The 17,445-nt window shown below is 34.6% G+C and overlaps 1 protein-coding gene across 7 annotated transcripts; it reads right to left on the bottom strand.

Moving 5' to 3' along the window:
- Nucleotides 1-1,178: 1,178 nt before the first annotated feature.
- Nucleotides 1,179-16,625, bottom strand: LOC111479647 (DNA replication ATP-dependent helicase/nuclease DNA2). 7 transcript variants are annotated; one of them, XM_023124415.1, is made up of 37 exons: nt 16,061-16,625; nt 15,761-15,934; nt 15,474-15,695; nt 15,261-15,326; nt 14,929-15,058; nt 14,511-14,590; nt 14,357-14,410; nt 14,212-14,273; nt 13,450-13,582; nt 13,199-13,309; nt 12,919-13,015; nt 12,325-12,407; nt 12,176-12,241; nt 11,891-12,046; nt 11,703-11,758; nt 11,486-11,543; nt 11,299-11,409; nt 11,172-11,228; nt 10,337-10,471; nt 9,983-10,231; nt 9,465-9,539; nt 9,184-9,305; nt 9,028-9,100; nt 8,832-8,936; nt 8,516-8,683; nt 7,643-7,712; nt 7,409-7,560; nt 6,723-6,800; nt 6,547-6,639; nt 6,314-6,451; nt 5,716-5,755; nt 5,546-5,619; nt 5,253-5,390; nt 4,771-4,890; nt 4,463-4,654; nt 4,252-4,353; nt 1,179-1,319 (listed from the first exon to the last, which is right to left on the bottom strand). In XM_023124415.1, exons 1-35 carry the CDS (start codon nt 16,541-16,543, stop codon nt 4,505-4,507), a joined length of 4,179 nt encoding a protein of 1,392 aa, XP_022980183.1. In that variant the 5' UTR covers nt 16,544-16,625; the 3' UTR covers nt 1,179-1,319; nt 4,252-4,353; nt 4,463-4,504. The 7 variants fall into 7 exon arrangements, with proteins under 7 accessions (XP_022980183.1, XP_022980186.1, XP_022980188.1 ...); XM_023124418.1 differs by having other exon boundaries at nt 4,488-4,654; XM_023124420.1 differs by having other exon boundaries at nt 5,319-5,390.
- Between the last annotated feature and the right edge of the window lie 820 nt (nt 16,626-17,445).

Raw genomic sequence — 17,445 nt, 5'->3', positions numbered from 1 at the left:
CGTTGATCAGTTTTTTTTTTTTTTAAATTTGGTTAGTAAATTAAAGAAAACAGTACTTTTTAAATTTTTGTTTTTTAAAAGGTATATTTTATTGGCCAGGACAAATATATTAAAAAAATAGTGACTAAATAAGTATAGATTTAAAAAATAAAATTATTATCAAAATAGACTTAAATATTTAATTCATTCAACGAAAAAGTTGTTGAGAGTAAGTTCAAGAAAGGATCATAGGTTTACCGGCAAATGAGAAGCCCAAAACAAACTCATAATAACTTATACTTAGTGGACCAAAACAAAGCTATGAGAGTTTAGGGCAATATCATATTATTGTAGAGAGTATAATTCCCAACGGTTATAGTATAGTTATAATTTCTAGACCTAAAATTAAATAAGAAATTATCACATAATACAATTTTATTCTTTTATTTTTAAATTTAAGACCTTTATTGGTTCAAACTTTATAATTATACTTTTATATAGAAGTTCAGATTCAAATATAAATATAACCTAGGATGATCAAATCATTGCTACTACACATTTCTATTGGGCAGAAGCAGACATTCTTTTTGTTGGGTCTAAATCATACAGAAATAAATGCAAATTAATTGTTACAAAATTTGGGGAAATGAGGATAATGCATATCTATTTAAAGTTACTTGTAGATTTGTTCCCGTTAACTAAATAGTTCTGAAGACAGTGGATTATACACTCCAACCCCGATCTTTCTCCACCTTAATTTGCCTCAATTAGACAGTAGATTATAGATTATACACTCCAACCCCGATCTTGCTCCACTTTAATTTGTCTCAATTAGACAGTAGATTATACACTCCAATCCGGATCCTGCTCCTCCTAATTTGCCTCAATTATTAAATTGATATAAACTACATGAAGATAATGAATTTATATATATTTCACACGAAATTTGATCTTTTCGATCTTAGAAAATGGGAGATGATAATAAAGACATATGCAACAAACTGAGAATTCCAAGGCAATTTAACTTTTGGGAGGGAGGTTTGGATGAGGTTGCAAAGAAATTTCAATACCAATAATGGATACTTCCGAGTCAAATTTGGTGACAGAGATAAGTCCTTGTCCATTCTTAAACGTGGATTAAAGCACTATTACAAAACCCCTCACAATTACAGAGACTTTGAAGGGTAAGTTTAAGGACCCAACAAAAATCAATTTTTGATATTAATCATGGGTCAAGAACAGTGATAATTTATCAAAACATGAAGTTTAATCAATAACAATTTAAACATACCTTCGATCGAGAGGTCTGATGTTCAAATCTTCTAACTCTACCAGATAAACTAAAAAAACACATGAACATACCATTGTTAGTTCATAGTTTTTAAAAAAAAATATTCACAAATTCATGGGTGTAAGCTGCCACTATTCATATTACAGAGACAATAATAGAATCACGAGGAATAATCATGCTTGGCCACCAAGTATTCTGATTTCTCTCAACAAACAAACAAAGAAAAACACAATCTCACACCACTTTAGTGGTTAAATTTGGGTCAATATTGGTCGATTCCATCGGTTTCATCAACTCCCACTATTAAAGACTACATCATCATCTGATTCTCAAAAGAAGCATTTAGATAAATTATTAAATCTTACCCACTATTTTATTTTAATCCCTACCATCAAATTTTTCCGACTGAATATATAACTCAAACCTATTGTTAGCAAATATTATTTGTTTTGGCCGGTTACATATCAACATCAACCTACAATTTTAAAATACATCTGTTAGTGAGAGATTTACACACCCTTATAAGAAATGTTTCGTTCTCCGCTCCCATCAATGTGAGATCCCATAAAATATGACTTCTAACACACATTCATATAAACATTTATTGACAAAGCATAGAAACAAGGGTCGACTAGAGTTAAAATCTAAACACCAAATTATCAAAAACATGAAAGTTGAAGATCCCAAGTAGATGTCAAATTTGGTTAACACATTTAATGGAATATGAAGCATCTCATGCATGAATATGCTCACTTCCATCAGTATTCTATAGATCAATCAACACTGGGGGCATTTTCCCCTTTTAACCCACTACCACACCTCAAATGAACAGTGAAGGAGGACAAGCAACAATAATTTGTCCCAAAACACTTTGGCAAATGTGCTCTTTGCTCTTCCATCCTTCCCAAACCAAAGTTTTATTCACTCATTTCTCTACATTTATAAGTATAAGCTACAAAAACTCAGAGATACCTTCTCAAACTGTAGGCTTAGAAAAACCCAAGACTTCATAAATTGGTGAGATAAAATACCAACAAAGATCATGTATCTTGATAAAGCTAGACAAAAATGAAAGGAAGATGAGAAAAGTTTCTATCAAAATGGTCTTTGTTCATTAAAGTCTACTTTAATTCTATATAATAGGAAAATGGTGATGAATGACTATGAAAGTTAGGTGTGAATCAGATGCAATAAAACAAAGATCAGCAAAAAGAAGATTTATTTTAGTCCTCAAATCAAATAAGGCTAAACAAACCCAGAGAAAGTAAATGAGGCGGAAAGAAAAACCTTCTCAATGGAAAATATGATGTGACGCTGTACTAACAAATTTCCATTGAAGTGGAATTTTGTCGTGATCAGTTTGTCTGTGGATGAAATTATTGTAAAATGTCTGGTGGCTTCACCAAATCATTTTCTAATTATTGAATTACTTGAAGGAAATGGAAGAGAATCAATTGGATTTGGACACAAGTCTTTGTTCGTTACTAATAATGTTAGAATGAAATATAGAAAAGAGGAACTAAAATGATGGTTTGTCCTGAAATGGTTAAAATAAAAGAATGACTTTAAGTACAATTACCTAATGGTTGAGGTAGATTTAGGAATTTATAATGGCAATAAAGATAACATCAATCAGCAAGTGTTACATTTAAGTCAGGAATAGACGAAATAGCAAACAGAATTTATTCTTTATAGGCTAAACAAAGACACAAAAATTATATTTCTCTATCTCAATCATACATGCCTTCTTTATCACCCAACCTTTTTGAAACTTAGCTTGGTTATTTAAACCATTAAAAAAAAAAAACAATAGAATATAGAAACTTTTTGGGTGGATGTACTATTCATAAACTTAAGATCAAATGTCACGTGGTTATCACATCTGACCTACATGATTATGATCTCAATTTGACCTTTATAATTTGATCACTTTTTGTCTACATTTATTATTTATTTAATATTTAATTAATCAAAAGAGAGTACTTGAATAATTGAAGTGTAACTTTTATAAGTAATACATAAATATATGGAATTAGTGAAATATATCTTTTATAATATATAATAACTTTTACAAATCATATAACCAATCATGAATTGCACAAACTCGCTTGTATATTTATTATTACTAATATTATAATTATTATTATTTAGAATTTATAACATTAACCTCATTTTTATATACTTATAAAATCACGAAACAAAACATATATTTAGAGGTTCCCTACCCGTCATGGGCTCAACCATGACAGTCACATCACTAAAACGTAAAAGATACTTCCATCTACTGGTCTCTAATAATGAAGAAAGGGCAAGCCATCAGCATGTGCGATCCATTCATATCTATATTTTTTTTAAGTTAAGGTAATAATAAAAAAATTAAAAGAAAAAAAAAAAAACTCAATTTTTAATTCTAGACTTTCAATTTCATCAAACTACACCACAAAATTAGACAATTATTACTAATTTCAATTCTCTAACAAGTTAACTCTAAATATTATTAGAAAAATTATCCAATGCATTTTTTTAAAAATATAAAGACATAGATATAAAAAAATATATATATACATTTTGACATAGTAGAAATTTATTTGTTAAAAACTTTATTTTAATAAAATTAATGAATTTTGGAATATTTTACTTTACTTACTACTAAAAATTAGTGGACAAATTATTGAAAATTGGTGGGTAGAAAATGGAGACACAAGATCGGACAATATCAGCTTTGCTGAAATCACTGACACACTGTGTCAGTACGCTTGTGATTTCAATATTTATCAGAGGAATTTTTTTATATATTAAGAAAAGAAAACTCCTCATTTCAGAACATTGGATTTTGGACCGTCCAAAGTGCAAACAGAGTGAAGGGTCCAGCAATTGTGAATGTGATTATGAATTGCTTTCGCCGTATAAGATGGGGTTTTGAAAAACAAAAAAAAGGCAACGAAAGCAGAATCAATAAAGCTTCCAGAAAAGGGAAGTACCTTTTCGCAAGTAGACAAGACTTTCTCGGTGCTTCACACATGGCATTTGATACACAGTCCAGCCCCAGCTCCTCTTTGACAACTATGTCCGCTGAGACAAACCTGGATGGATCATATACTTAACTTAAGCATATATCAGCCTCACTTTTTCTAGCTATATTATTATAACATTTAATATTTTTATTTTTATCAATGGGTGGAGTTTCTATACCATTATGAGGATTTATGGATTCAACCTTTACAACAATTTGATCTATGTGGAACCAGGAAGCTTGCTACTTTGACTTATGTCATTCCTTGTTACATTGAAGATGCCTGATTGCTCCTCGACCTTCTTGATTAGAAGCTTCAGCAGTGGAACTTTTGATAGTGTTTTGCGTGATCCCACCATGATTAGTTTTTTCTGCAGAATTATGTTTCTGTTATATATTGAATCGATAGCTTGAAAATTGTTGGGCACTCAAACAGCCTTTGTTATTTGAGAGGTCAGTATTAAAGATGATTAAGGCGATTTCTGACCTTGGCACGAGTAATGGCCACATTAATTCTATGCCAGTCTCCAAGAAGTGAAGTAGTACAGCTCTTCGGATTTTCACTCGACCTAACAAAGGACACCAATATGCAGTCCTTGTCTCTTCCCTGGGAGAACAGAAAAAACGATTTGAACCATAGAAGCATAATAAAATATAATAACATATTTATGCATATTGACCAAAGAATGCAGCTTCTCATGAAAATTTTAAGGTGATTTTTGTTAGGATGAACACGACTCTCTACAATAGTATGATATTGTCCACTTTGAGCATAAGCTCTCATGACTTTGCTTTGGACTTCCCCAAAAGGCCTCACACCAATGGAGAGAGTATTCCTTGATTATAAACCCACGATAATTCTCTAAATTAGTCAATGTGAACTTTCATCCAACAAGTATAAACATTTTAAAATCAGTCCCAACTCTATCCGGAAAAGAAAAAGGATTGCCTCTAATTGAATTAGTCTACCTGGTATTTGTCAATGGTATGTATCTCCACGGAGGGTATGTTAATAGCTAGACGAATGATGCTTGCCTGGGAGTTATAAGGAGTAATGATGCCGACGTCATTCCCGTTAATTCCACCATCAAGCAATCCCTTCGTCACCTGTAAAATTAAGAAAATAGAGATCAATGCCAAGAGGTAAAATTTCATGTAGCTTTCCCTACTCCAATTACCAAACTCAGTTTTTTTTTAAGAAAAAAGGAGCAATCTACTTAATGATAAGAAGTATAAGAGACATATCAAAGCGGAGATTGCACCTCTGCTAATATGTTAGCTTCAATTGGGTTGTTCACAATCTTGTGATCTCTTGTCTCGTAAGCAGGTAATAAATCTACAGGTATTGAACGTGATTCAGATAACAAACAAAAACCACTGATAAAACAAAACTGACAATCGAATTTAGAAAGCAAAAATGATATTCGAGAACCTGTACAAACAAAGATAACTGGTTTGCATGGGTTTACAACCTGAAACCACGAATAGTAAGTGTATTAGTTTTAGTTGAGACAAGGAAGTTTTAGAAAGGACCATAATTTTTTAATGTCATTAAAAATCCAAAGTTTCATGCATCTAATAAACCGCGACTATTATGACATAAACTTGATTTTATGAAATGACCACTCAAAATTTTCCCTTTCCCAGTACTACTTAAGTAGCTATTCTGGAAAAAGTAAATAAAACAGAAAATAAGTTGGATGCGTTGAAGCAAAATAAATCTAAAGGTGAAAATTATTTTGATTGAAAAAATCTGAAGTAATGAAATTCATTGTGCAATCGCCCACAAACGAGGAAATAAATTGTGGTTGGATGAATAGCTCATTGCTAGCCCTACGAAAAGATGACCCTTAAAATAAGGAAAAAAAGAACATAGAGCAAAAACAAAACCAAACAGAAGTAGACAAGTAGTAGTAATTTAGAGTCTGCCAACTGGGTCTTCACATGAAACACTAGCGAAGTTCTGTTTTGAGGGTTAACCCAATTGATAAATATGATAGTAAGATGAAAAGTTAAAAAAGATCACTAACCTCCTTGAGCCAAGATGTAGACAACTTTAAACATGAAAATTCAAGCTTTGCGTTTGCGGTTTCTTCAGAACCACAACGCAATCTGTCTCCGTATATCAAGGCATTTGATAATTCCATAATGTCGCGGCACATGCGATACTGCACTCAAAGAAACCTAGTAAATGGATATCGGCAGGCATCATCTAAAGTGATTGACTTTGACTACAGATTAATTCTAGTAGAAAAAAAGAAACCTGGCTTTGTAAGGCGGAAATGGCTTGAGGATGTGCTTCTGAAAGCCTACAAAACAAGCTTATCCCCAGTCCATTTTCTCGAGCCTCTGTACTCTAGAAAGGAATGACGATGACTTCAAAAAGTGCATCATAGAAAGAAAAAAAAAAAGTAATCCAAATGACTGCATGATATACACCTGAACAAGAGGAGGTAGCTGATAATGATCGCCAACAAGGACAAATGTTGAAGCAAACATCAAAGGTCCAAGGGAAACCTTAGGGGTAGATATATAAATTAAATAAGCACTGATATTCCTCATTTCAATAACTCTTGATTAACATCATACGAACAACAACTTCATTAATAGCAAACGTAAGAAAATAAAGAATAATTGTAGAGAATGAATATTAGAAACTCAGTTCAACTAAATGAAGGTGTAACTAAAGCAAATGATTATCTTCTCCTACATGTCTCATACTTTTTTTCATCGAGTTCCAACATACTCAGTCTTTCTACCTCATAAGTTCATGATCCTCTTCAAACAACGTAACAAAACCTCCTAAAAACAAAAATGTTACAAAAATCTTCAATTTGTAAAATAAATTTAAGTGCTCGACCATGCATCCACTGGCTTCTAATGTTATCATTTAGATCTCTTTCCAATCTCTTGAAATACAAGAAGATGCTACCTTCTATCAGTGAACTTGTTTGTGAGATGCTAGTACTAAAGAAATGAAGGATGCCTAATTCTCTTATTATTTACCTATTAAACAGAACAAGCGCTAACTAATCCCAAAAACATTTGATAATCAACTAGCATCATATCATCAGACTACCAAAATAAACTTTGCAACAAACAACGTTCCATCAAGTTCTACATACTGGAAGGGTGGTCTGTCCAGCTTCATCCATTATGCATATATCAAATTTTTTATTGACGAGTAAGGGACTAGTTATCCCCAAACAAGTGACTGCAACAACTTTCACTTGGTCCAATCTCATTCTGATGTCTTCCACACTTTGTATGTTCAACTCTGTCAAAGAAAACTCTACTAGTTAAATAAAGAAAAGCAAGTATCCGATCCTAAGGAGACTGCATAATAGGAAAAATCAGACCCGAAAAGCAATGGCTGCGGATGTCTTCATGCACTGCATTAATTCTTCCAATCCGTATAAAATCAATGTTCTGCAGTTTGTGAGTGACAGATGAACAAGAGTAAGCCAGGTCAAACTATATCTTTTTAAGTGATTAGATTACTAAAGATGAGTAGGAATTGGATATAAACTTACGATACATGCACATGAAATTTAAGGTTACAAAATCCTTTTACAAACTACACACCAACATGCATAATGTAGACCTCACAAAAACATAAGAGAAAGCAAAGGAGCCACACGCACACAAAATAAATAAATAAACAAATAAAAATATAAATGCGACTTATTCAGTTGTGGTATGTAAGGGACAATCTTATTAGCTTTGTCCCAACTGTTCTAATACAATAAAAATAAAAAATAAAAAGTACTTTTAGCTTTGCAATCCTACAAATTTTATCTTATAATTCTTTGAAAACCTACATCCGATGTGTAATTTATGTTCAAATTCCCATTCTTGGCCTAGTAAATGTCATTTAGTGGAAACTTAAAGATGATCATCCAAGTATTACCAACGTAATGAGCACTTGAAAGAAAAGATAGCAACAAAGTTCAAGCGTGTTAATGAATTGTGCACTGTATCAAATGTATATTATGAGGGCCGATCCTGTCTTAGTAGGATGATTTGTAATTCGTAAAATTAAAAATAGAAAAAAGAGATCAGTGAGAATACACATAAAAATAGGCTCCAGATTTTTCATTCTATCGATTTTCAAAATATGCCAACAATTCTAACGACCTTAAAATTGAAATTTTTTTCATGCTCTCCCTCTTTTCCTTTTGAGAGAAATAATGAACAGACCTTGAAAGATAGAAAATTGCAGAAACAGTTACCTGAGATTTCAGTTTGATAAGTAAATTATCAACAGCAGTGTTTGTGTAAGACGTGAGCAAAATGGATACACCTCTCATCAACAGTGCTTTCACGGCATGAACCATTGTGGATGTCTTGCCTGTTCCAGGCATTCCCAGAATCAGAGCATAATCCTTTGCTGTAAGTATCTACAATGACCATGGAACAATTTCAAGTCAGAATAGCTCATCTTTCATGAAAAAAAAAAACAAAACAAAAAACAAAAAAAAAAGGAGGAAAGAGAGACTGAGTAGGTGAGACAAGTTAGAATGAGAAGAAACATTTTTACAGCAACACCTTAATTATGGCTCGACGTTGGTCATCATTTAAATTCTTCTCTGACCAGATGTAAGATATTGCTGGATCCTGGCTGAATATGCATCCACTATCAAATCTTGGAGCCTACAAGTGAGCACACATTCAGGCCAAAATAAATAATCTCTAAGTAGGCAAGGAAGAAGTCAATAGTACAAAGGTTTAAACAAGTATTTACCGCAAGATCTACGATCAACTTTCTAAGATGAGAATTTTGTTCACCTTGCAGAAGCAGTTGTACAAGATTAAACCTTCAGCAACAAAATAAACATGAGAATAGAAATTGCAGTATGTCTGGCAGAATAGTTGTAGTACAATTATGTCAAGTTATTACCTCATGATTGCAAACGAAGTCATAAATTCATCCTTGTCAATCCGCCATACCTGCTTCATAAGATCATGTGCCTCAGTAGAAGAAGTGCTTCCAGGCAAACGTAGGCGCTTAGAGAAAGAAACCTGCAAGTTTTACACCAAACAATTCAATCTGAAAGGCAGAGACTAATTTACAAAATGTCTTCAACCACTAACAGTACTGTGATTAATAGTTGTCCATTGTGAATAAAGCAGTGCAACTGGCATCAAAATATGAGAAAGAAACCAAAGAAATTTTCTTACAGATATATGGAGACTGCTCAGATCTTTTATAATCCCACTCGCTAGGGTTAAATTCCCAGAATCTGTACTAAGTATCTAAAATACCAGCAACAGAAATCACCTATTAGTTACTGGAAGAAATAGAACGGAAAGTAAAAAATGTGGATGAAAAAATTTAGAATGGCAGATGGTCCATTAATAAAAGAACATGAACATGGTTGGATCTTCTACTACCAATTCTGTGGCAGATATCCATCTAGCATCATGTAGACGCCATACACACACCAGATCCAAAATCATTTGGAAGTATGTAAAGACAGTAGAAGCTTGGCTTTTTTCCTTTTAAATTTTGAAATAAATAGAAAATAGAAAATAAATATATTGAAACTTCTGGAAACGAAAACCTTCTGATTAGTACCTTTTAACTAACTCCAGTTTATGAATTAGCATTGTAACATAGGATCACGATCAGTATAAAGTAAATGCAAAACATTTTCCATCCAAGAACCCATTCATCATACGAGGAGAAAAGGACTCACCACATAGTCTCCAACTCTAAGTGAACTGTCCATGTCATTTGTTGAATCAGTGTTTGAACTATCGACATTTGAATCTTTAGAACACAGAGATGACAAACCTTGACGCACAAAACGATAGCTGATTCGGTTGTCCTTTTCAGAAGTACAATGTGGTTGGCCATCCAACGTACTAAGAACAATAGAAGAAAGACAGGTAGACGTTTGATTTTTCTCTGCACTAGGTGTGTGCCAAACTCCCCTCTTTACAAGCTGAAAGAAATGAGCATCATAGTCGATTGGACTTAGCATTGGCATATACAAGCATGTGAATTGAATATTATATGTGATACATTTGAATTCACTTCAAATTTCAACCTCAGTCTCCTTGGCCTCTAAATCAATCAATCTTTCCCAATGTTGAAAGAAAAAACCATGAGAAGCTTTCAAATGGTCCGTATTGGAGTCAAATAAAGCTCCAAGACCACTGCTCTCTTTGCTTCCATTTTGCATCTGCAGTATTTAAATTCCATCACCAGTCAACTACCAACAGAAGAATAAAGAGAAAAAGGAAAAATAAAAGTAGTCAACCAACAAGTAATGTCGGCACAAAAACAACTCAGTCATGAAAAGCAATGAAAAAATTGCCGAATCTCTTCTTCTTTTGAACTTCGCATGAATTATTACAATTGTTCATACCTAACATGGAAACTATAGGGAACTTGGATTAGAAGTGGTAATATAAACTTCTAATCAGAGATGCATGAGGTCAAACTGGCCTGAAAAATCGTTTGTTGGTCACTAGTTCAAAGAAAACAAATATTTCACATAATGTGCAAGGAATTGAGTCCTTTACTTGGATTATTTGATATCACGCCACAGAAACTGTGCAATTGCACATTTAGATTGCCTTGCCTTGGGCTTAATTGTTAGAAGAATATTAAGAGCAACAACTTTTAGTAGACCTGACTCACTAGATATTCCTAAGAAATTAAACTGGAAAACCACTAATTATATGGATTATATATGAAAATAGAAGTTGTTCACAACTGACTGAACTACAGTGACCATGCACAAGGTATTTCTGTTAGATAATATGAATGCTTTAAGAAAAATTTTGCCATGGGAAGACCCAAAGCATACAGTTACATATAACTGACATGGAAATGAAGCAGCAATTAACACTATAGAATTGTATTTAGAACCTACATACCTTATGATAAATGGTACAAACATCAAGATGGCGGCACCCTTTACACACATTTGGAATCTGTATCAAAAAATAGTAGGTTCAATGATTAAATAGAAATCCGCAAAACCATGTTTAGGAAGGACCATACCTGTAACATAGGGGGGAGTAATTGTGCAGTTGATGCCTTGAGGATGTTATTTGCAAGCTCATTACGACGCATGATTAGCCCCACCAAGTCAGATCTTTGAACCCGGATACCCTTCATGAGATTTATATAATTTAAACATCCTTCCAGCACATGGAAGAATAAACTTACAAATGAATCTGATTTTTACCTGTGTCTGATCCGACTGGAGATAGTAAAGGAGACCATAACCAACATGTTTTTGATACCTAACATACATACAGGGCAAATAACAGAATACATCCAACCATTCACAAATACAATAATGATAACATACAACAACCCCAGAAAGAGAAGGTAAATCAAATCTCATCTGTAGGACAGTCTTAGAAAAATATTTAAAAATAAAATGAGTAAGATGTACATACCTCTCGGACATAAGTAGTGTGTATAAGATCACTTGGGCACAATGTTCCATGGAGGACTGCAGAACAGATCAGGATCATCATGCTATACTAATTACTACAAAAACATGATCGATCTACAAGAAACCACAAAAAGCCCAATCCTACAGGGAACCCTGCATAAATGTGAGCTAAAGGAACCACATACTTGCCTGGCCAGCTGGCACCTTTCCAGTTTTAAACTCTAAAGGCACGACGTTCTCAACACATGTATTATAATTTGACAGTACTTTTACCCTGACAGAAGCATCAATCATTCCCTTCAAACCATATTTTGGAGCCCATGCCATCTCCTCAATATCAATTACCTAAAAATGGAAGTTTCCATAAGAATATAGATTCATACAGACTTGTACTTCAACAAGCACTTCATTCCAGTTAGGTGCATCATGTTACAAAAAAATCAGTAATGTTAAATGAGCATCCACACAACCTACCTCTGATATACTAACTTTCCTGGGACCATCATCAGATCTAAACTCGATAGTAGGTGCTTTAGAACCCTGTTGCCAACAATTGCAATTACTTACAACAAATAAAAGAATTCAGATTTGCTTCATCATAACGATGTCTAGACATTTCTCACCATTGGGCATTTGAACAGGGTGATCCAATGCAAAATTTTTGGAACTGCTTCATTCATGGTTCTGCCTATATCCTTTTCATTTGCTGCACCCAAGGTAGTGCAAGTAAATGAATCATTCAAGCAACAAATTATTGTTTGCGACTCATCAATAAAATACTAATCGCACTACATTTAACAAATATATACATTGAAAAATGTGATGGCACTTAAACTAATGGAAAGAATTCGATAATGCACATTTTTTTATCCTACAGTTGGCAGAAGCAAGATTCAAAGTATCCAACAAGATCAAGGCAGGATTGTTTCCAAACAGTCTCCCGAAGTTAACGGAAGGGCCTAGAGGCTCTGGGCTTATAAGTTCTAAGCAGTGTCTTGACATACAGATTAACGAGTCATTTACTGCGGATGTAGCATTTCAAGTAAAACTGAAAAAAAAAAACTGAACAAATTAAGTAAACTAGATTCATTTGCATTGGATGGAAGAAGATACGTATACATGGAGAAGAAGTGCCCATAACAGCAATTTCCGCACCCCTCTTAAAAGATATGAAAAGTGATCCATTGCACAACGAGTACAAATTCAAAAACGTTTACCTCCGCATGCATATACACTTTCCATACTTTTCTGAAGCACTATTCTCGAAACCTCTTCCAAGAAGGTGACAGTTGGTGTTTCTTCTACAAGACCAGCCTTCAAAGCAAAATGAACTAAAATGTGATAGATTGATAAATGCTAAAAGCTTGAGCGTCAAAAAGTATTAAAAATACACCATAAACGCATACAGGTAAATAAATACAAATGTTGAGATTTAAGTGTACTAACTTTGTATCTATGCTTCTAATCATATTAAAAGGTCAGGATAGAGCTATAAACCTGAAAAACCTGGTGCAGCAAAGTACCAATTAATGCTGAAATAGACTGTTCGTTACTTCTAAGCCTCTCATCAAGAACACTCCTCCTTGGACAGGTCAAATGACCAGCAACCTAGAAATCATTTCTGATTGGTAATTATAAGAATTGATTAAAGCTTATCAAATGATAACTTCGATTCAATAGCTCACAAAGGCGCCACAACCAAAGAGGCAGAGTGAGGTGCCAAGTACTTTGCAAAGTAATTGCATTACCCGAGTTCCAGAGACAAGTACATCGGGGTGTAGAATAACAAAATTTTTGTCGTGGTCAACATGACATCTTTCTTGGTCATCAAATTCACCAATCACATTCACAGTATCTCCAGGTGCAATAATACTGTCAAACCTGATGAAGAAATGGACAGGAAAATTCAAAGAAGAAACTGTAGCTAACTAATAAACAAATTCACCTTCAGCATTGAAAGGCTTCATGAAGAAGATTATAGATTCTTTTAAAATTTTAGTTTTCATTTGTTTTCATATCTGTGAGTGTTAGGACTAACTTGAACACACTTCCATTAGGACAACCCATGGTGGTTGAAGAGATTAAAGAGTATAATTCTAAAACTATAACAATTTTAGACAAAAATCATCAAATAAAAAACAAAACAATAACGAAGCTTCAAGCATTTGTCTTAGGTCCACTAGCAATTTGCTGGGACGTAGAGTCTGAACTCAAAATCAAGATACCATATCTCATGAAGGTAACAAGTAATAGTCCAAATTCTTCGGCAGGTCATGCTAGAGTGAAATACAAATGAAGGAACACAGCAAGATTTACATCAATGATATACTGTGATGTGATACAATCTTATAACGATGAAGGTATTTAAGAAGGCTGCAGCAAGAAAAGTAGAATGTTTATCAAGAAACAGCAAATATACTCTTTCTGTCTTTTGACTTTTTCATTCGGGTTTCAAGTCAATTTTTGGCTTTGATATAGAGTGATGTGAAAGAGCTTAATTATGTATTTACCAGTCATCCCAAAGATATACAGCCCGCTCTTCTCCACTTTGCTCATTTAGCAAGCGAAGAACCTGAAAATTCATTGCTCACCTTTATTAATTTACTTGGTATTGTGAGGAAATGTACAAAATCAGTGAATAAGCTTACAAGAAACCTTATACGAGCGTTTAACTTCAGATGTATCAGCCAGCTCACATTTCTCTGTTACCTTTGGCACAGATAGAAACAATGTATTATATAAATCATCAAAAGCAACTAAATGAGGAGCAATCCTAGAAACGAACCCTGTTTGAGAGAGTAAAATATACCTCCAAGACAAGAAAATCACAAGGGGATGCCTTCATTACAGTGTCTGGAATCTTTTGAAGGACTTCCGCTGCAGCAGAATTATTAAGATGATATTTTGGAGATATATTAGTTAGAATATATCTAAGATATTTAGGGAGTTGTTAGTATAAATTTGATTAATCGTGTATTTTATTTATTTACAAGATTTAGTTAATTATATATTTTTTTCTATTTTTAGGTATTAGTTAATAGTTTGTATCTATTTAAACGTGGTAAACCTGAATGAAGATCATACACTCTTCCAATTCTATTTTTTATTTCTATTTCTTAACATGGTATCAGAGCATCGATCGTGGTGTTCTTAAATATCAAAATTTCCTTTATGGCGGAATCAGCCAAATCCAACTTTAAAATTTCGGATGTTGATTTAACAAGAATCAACTCCAGGTGTCAATGTGATACCATTTCTACCTTGTAATTCAGATGAATCCTCCTCCAAATCAATGGAAGGAGCCACGGTATCAACAGCAATGACATCTTCTACTTGATCTAAAAGCTCAAGTAATGCCTGCAAAAACAAAGAAGCAAGAAGGCATCAAATTTTGACAAGTTGTAGAAAGTAAATATGAAAATAAACGTGTTCGACAACAAGTATAACTGGTCCAAGAAATGGGAAGACCCACCAACCAGGTTTGGAAGCTGACTGAAATTGGACCAAACAAAACGAAGTAAAATCAGAAAGACCAACAAATAGTATAATATTGTAATACCTTTTTGTGTGGCCTTAAAATAGGGTGATCGGGTGCTTCAGTACGTTCAACAACATCATTGGCAGTCTACGGATCAACCAAGACATAAAGCATATGAATTATATAGTCCGACCAGTAGACCAGAGTGTAGAGTTTAAATTTTAAAGGGAAAAGAATACAGACAAGTTAGAACCTATCAGCAACAGGAAATACAGTCTATGAAGAAGTTATTACCTTATCGCAGTATGACAAGGATGGGGGCGTCCGGAATGGACTCTGACTGTTAGCTACTCTAGAGCCACTCAAACTATCAATCGCAACTCCATTAGGTTCCGTATCATGTTTAGAACGTAACCTTTTCAATCCAGTCTTATGTAACGAAGTCACTGATCTTTCAGAAGGTTTCGGGTTTAGTGAACTCAACTGCTCAAAATTCCCAAGCTCGACAGAGGAAGTCTATAAAGATCATTGTTAGAGAATCCAAGAGTCAAGAGAACCAAATTAAACTCAACATTTAATACCTTATTTTGTGAACACTGTCGAATTCTCAAAGAGTTGAGCCTTGAGGAGTTCGCCAAAACTCTTATAGTTTCCGGCAATTGCTTTGAAACAGCCTGAAGCCTTTCGTTTACTGGAGATATCTTCCATGTGATCTCATCGTTTGTCGTCCCCTCATCCTGACTTTGCTTAATCAGCTATTCACCATTTTTTTACTTCAGTAAGTAAAATTCATCAATGTGGCCAATGCATTTACAACGAACAAGCAATCTACAACAAAAAAAAAACAAAGAGCAAGAGAAAAAAAAAAGGCCTAAAGTTACCATCCCAGGAGAGAACTTGCAGCGCTTCAAGGACACGGACTTGGAAAATTGTGGAGACAGCTCGTTAGAAAGGTCATGGCCAGCATTTCCACCAGCAGCAATCAAAATCTCAGGCGTCGTATCCAGAGACGAAGAGCAAGCATCATTTCCCTGCGGTACTTTAGGGTTTTCAGAAGCTAAAACCGCATCACTCACAGGAAGCGCCTGCAACTCTGACTTTTGAGCAGTCGTCGTCACCATTGCCGCCGCAGCCGCAGCGGCGTCCTTATAATCTAACCGTCCCATATTCGGATCATCTCCACGATCCAGAGAGTCAGAAACATCAGTTTTCGAATCGGAAGTTCGTGGAGTGAGCTTCTGAGAATGCGCAGCATTTTGAGAGTGGCGGTCGAAGAAGTGTTGAATTCCGAACTTGGAAGGCTCTGATTGCTGATTTGAATTGAGCTTCTTGGAAGAAGAATTAGACTTCTTCCTTGGAGGCATTGTGATGCTTTACCAGAAGTGAAGCTCTTGAAACTTGCTCTCTATAATCAGCATCGGACTTTCATCGGAGACGGATGAGTAAAGAACCGGCCTTCATTCGTACTCTCCGCTGAGTGATTTTTGGTTTCCCGCCAAAACCTCTGCCTCGGCTGCTGGAGCTGGGCTGGGCTTTGCTTGATCAGCCCAATTGTGAGCCCATAATATTAGGGTTTTGGACTCCCTTCTAAGCCCTTTTGCTGACGTTCTCCATCTGACTCATCTCACAAATCCCGTATCCATCTACCATCTACGGCTACGATTTGCCATGCTGGCCTCCATGCCTCACTCCTCCACGTGGCACCAGTGGTTGATGAACTCCGTCACCATGGTGTCCATGCTGCTGACGTGGATCTATTTGGAACCAAACTGGTGAGCTCCAGCTGCAAACGTGGGCCACACCAAAGTATAAATTTCAGGGGACAGATATTTAATGAAAGTTCTATCAAAATTCAAAAAATCATATAATGGATATTTATTTAATGTGGTATACCGCTCACCAAAATCATATCTACACCCATCAAAGCTAAAAGTCTCAAAATATACTATGAGGAATATGATTAATCGTCAATTCTTCCTATTCAGGTTATATGCTATCAAAGTTGTGGATTGTTGCTTTCTTCTTACAAATTATTTTCAACGCATTGTCTCATCTAGTTTTCTAAAACACTCTCTCAAACATGAATGAGGCTCGACCATACATCCAAATTATTCACTGCTTATGATTTTCATACAACCAACTTATTTGTCAATTTATAATAAGTGTCACACAAACGCTATCTCACAGCTACAAAAATGCGATTGTGACACACAACACGTCGTAGGCATGCTGCATGTCATGGAAGACTAGACGGAGCACAAGTGCA

Source organism: Cucurbita maxima, unplaced genomic scaffold (assembly GCF_002738345.1).
Source record: "Cucurbita maxima cultivar Rimu unplaced genomic scaffold, Cmax_1.0 Cma_Scf00005, whole genome shotgun sequence".
Lineage (NCBI taxonomy): Eukaryota > Viridiplantae > Streptophyta > Magnoliopsida > Cucurbitales > Cucurbitaceae > Cucurbita > Cucurbita maxima.
This window is presented reverse-complemented; position numbering and strand designations above follow the sequence as displayed.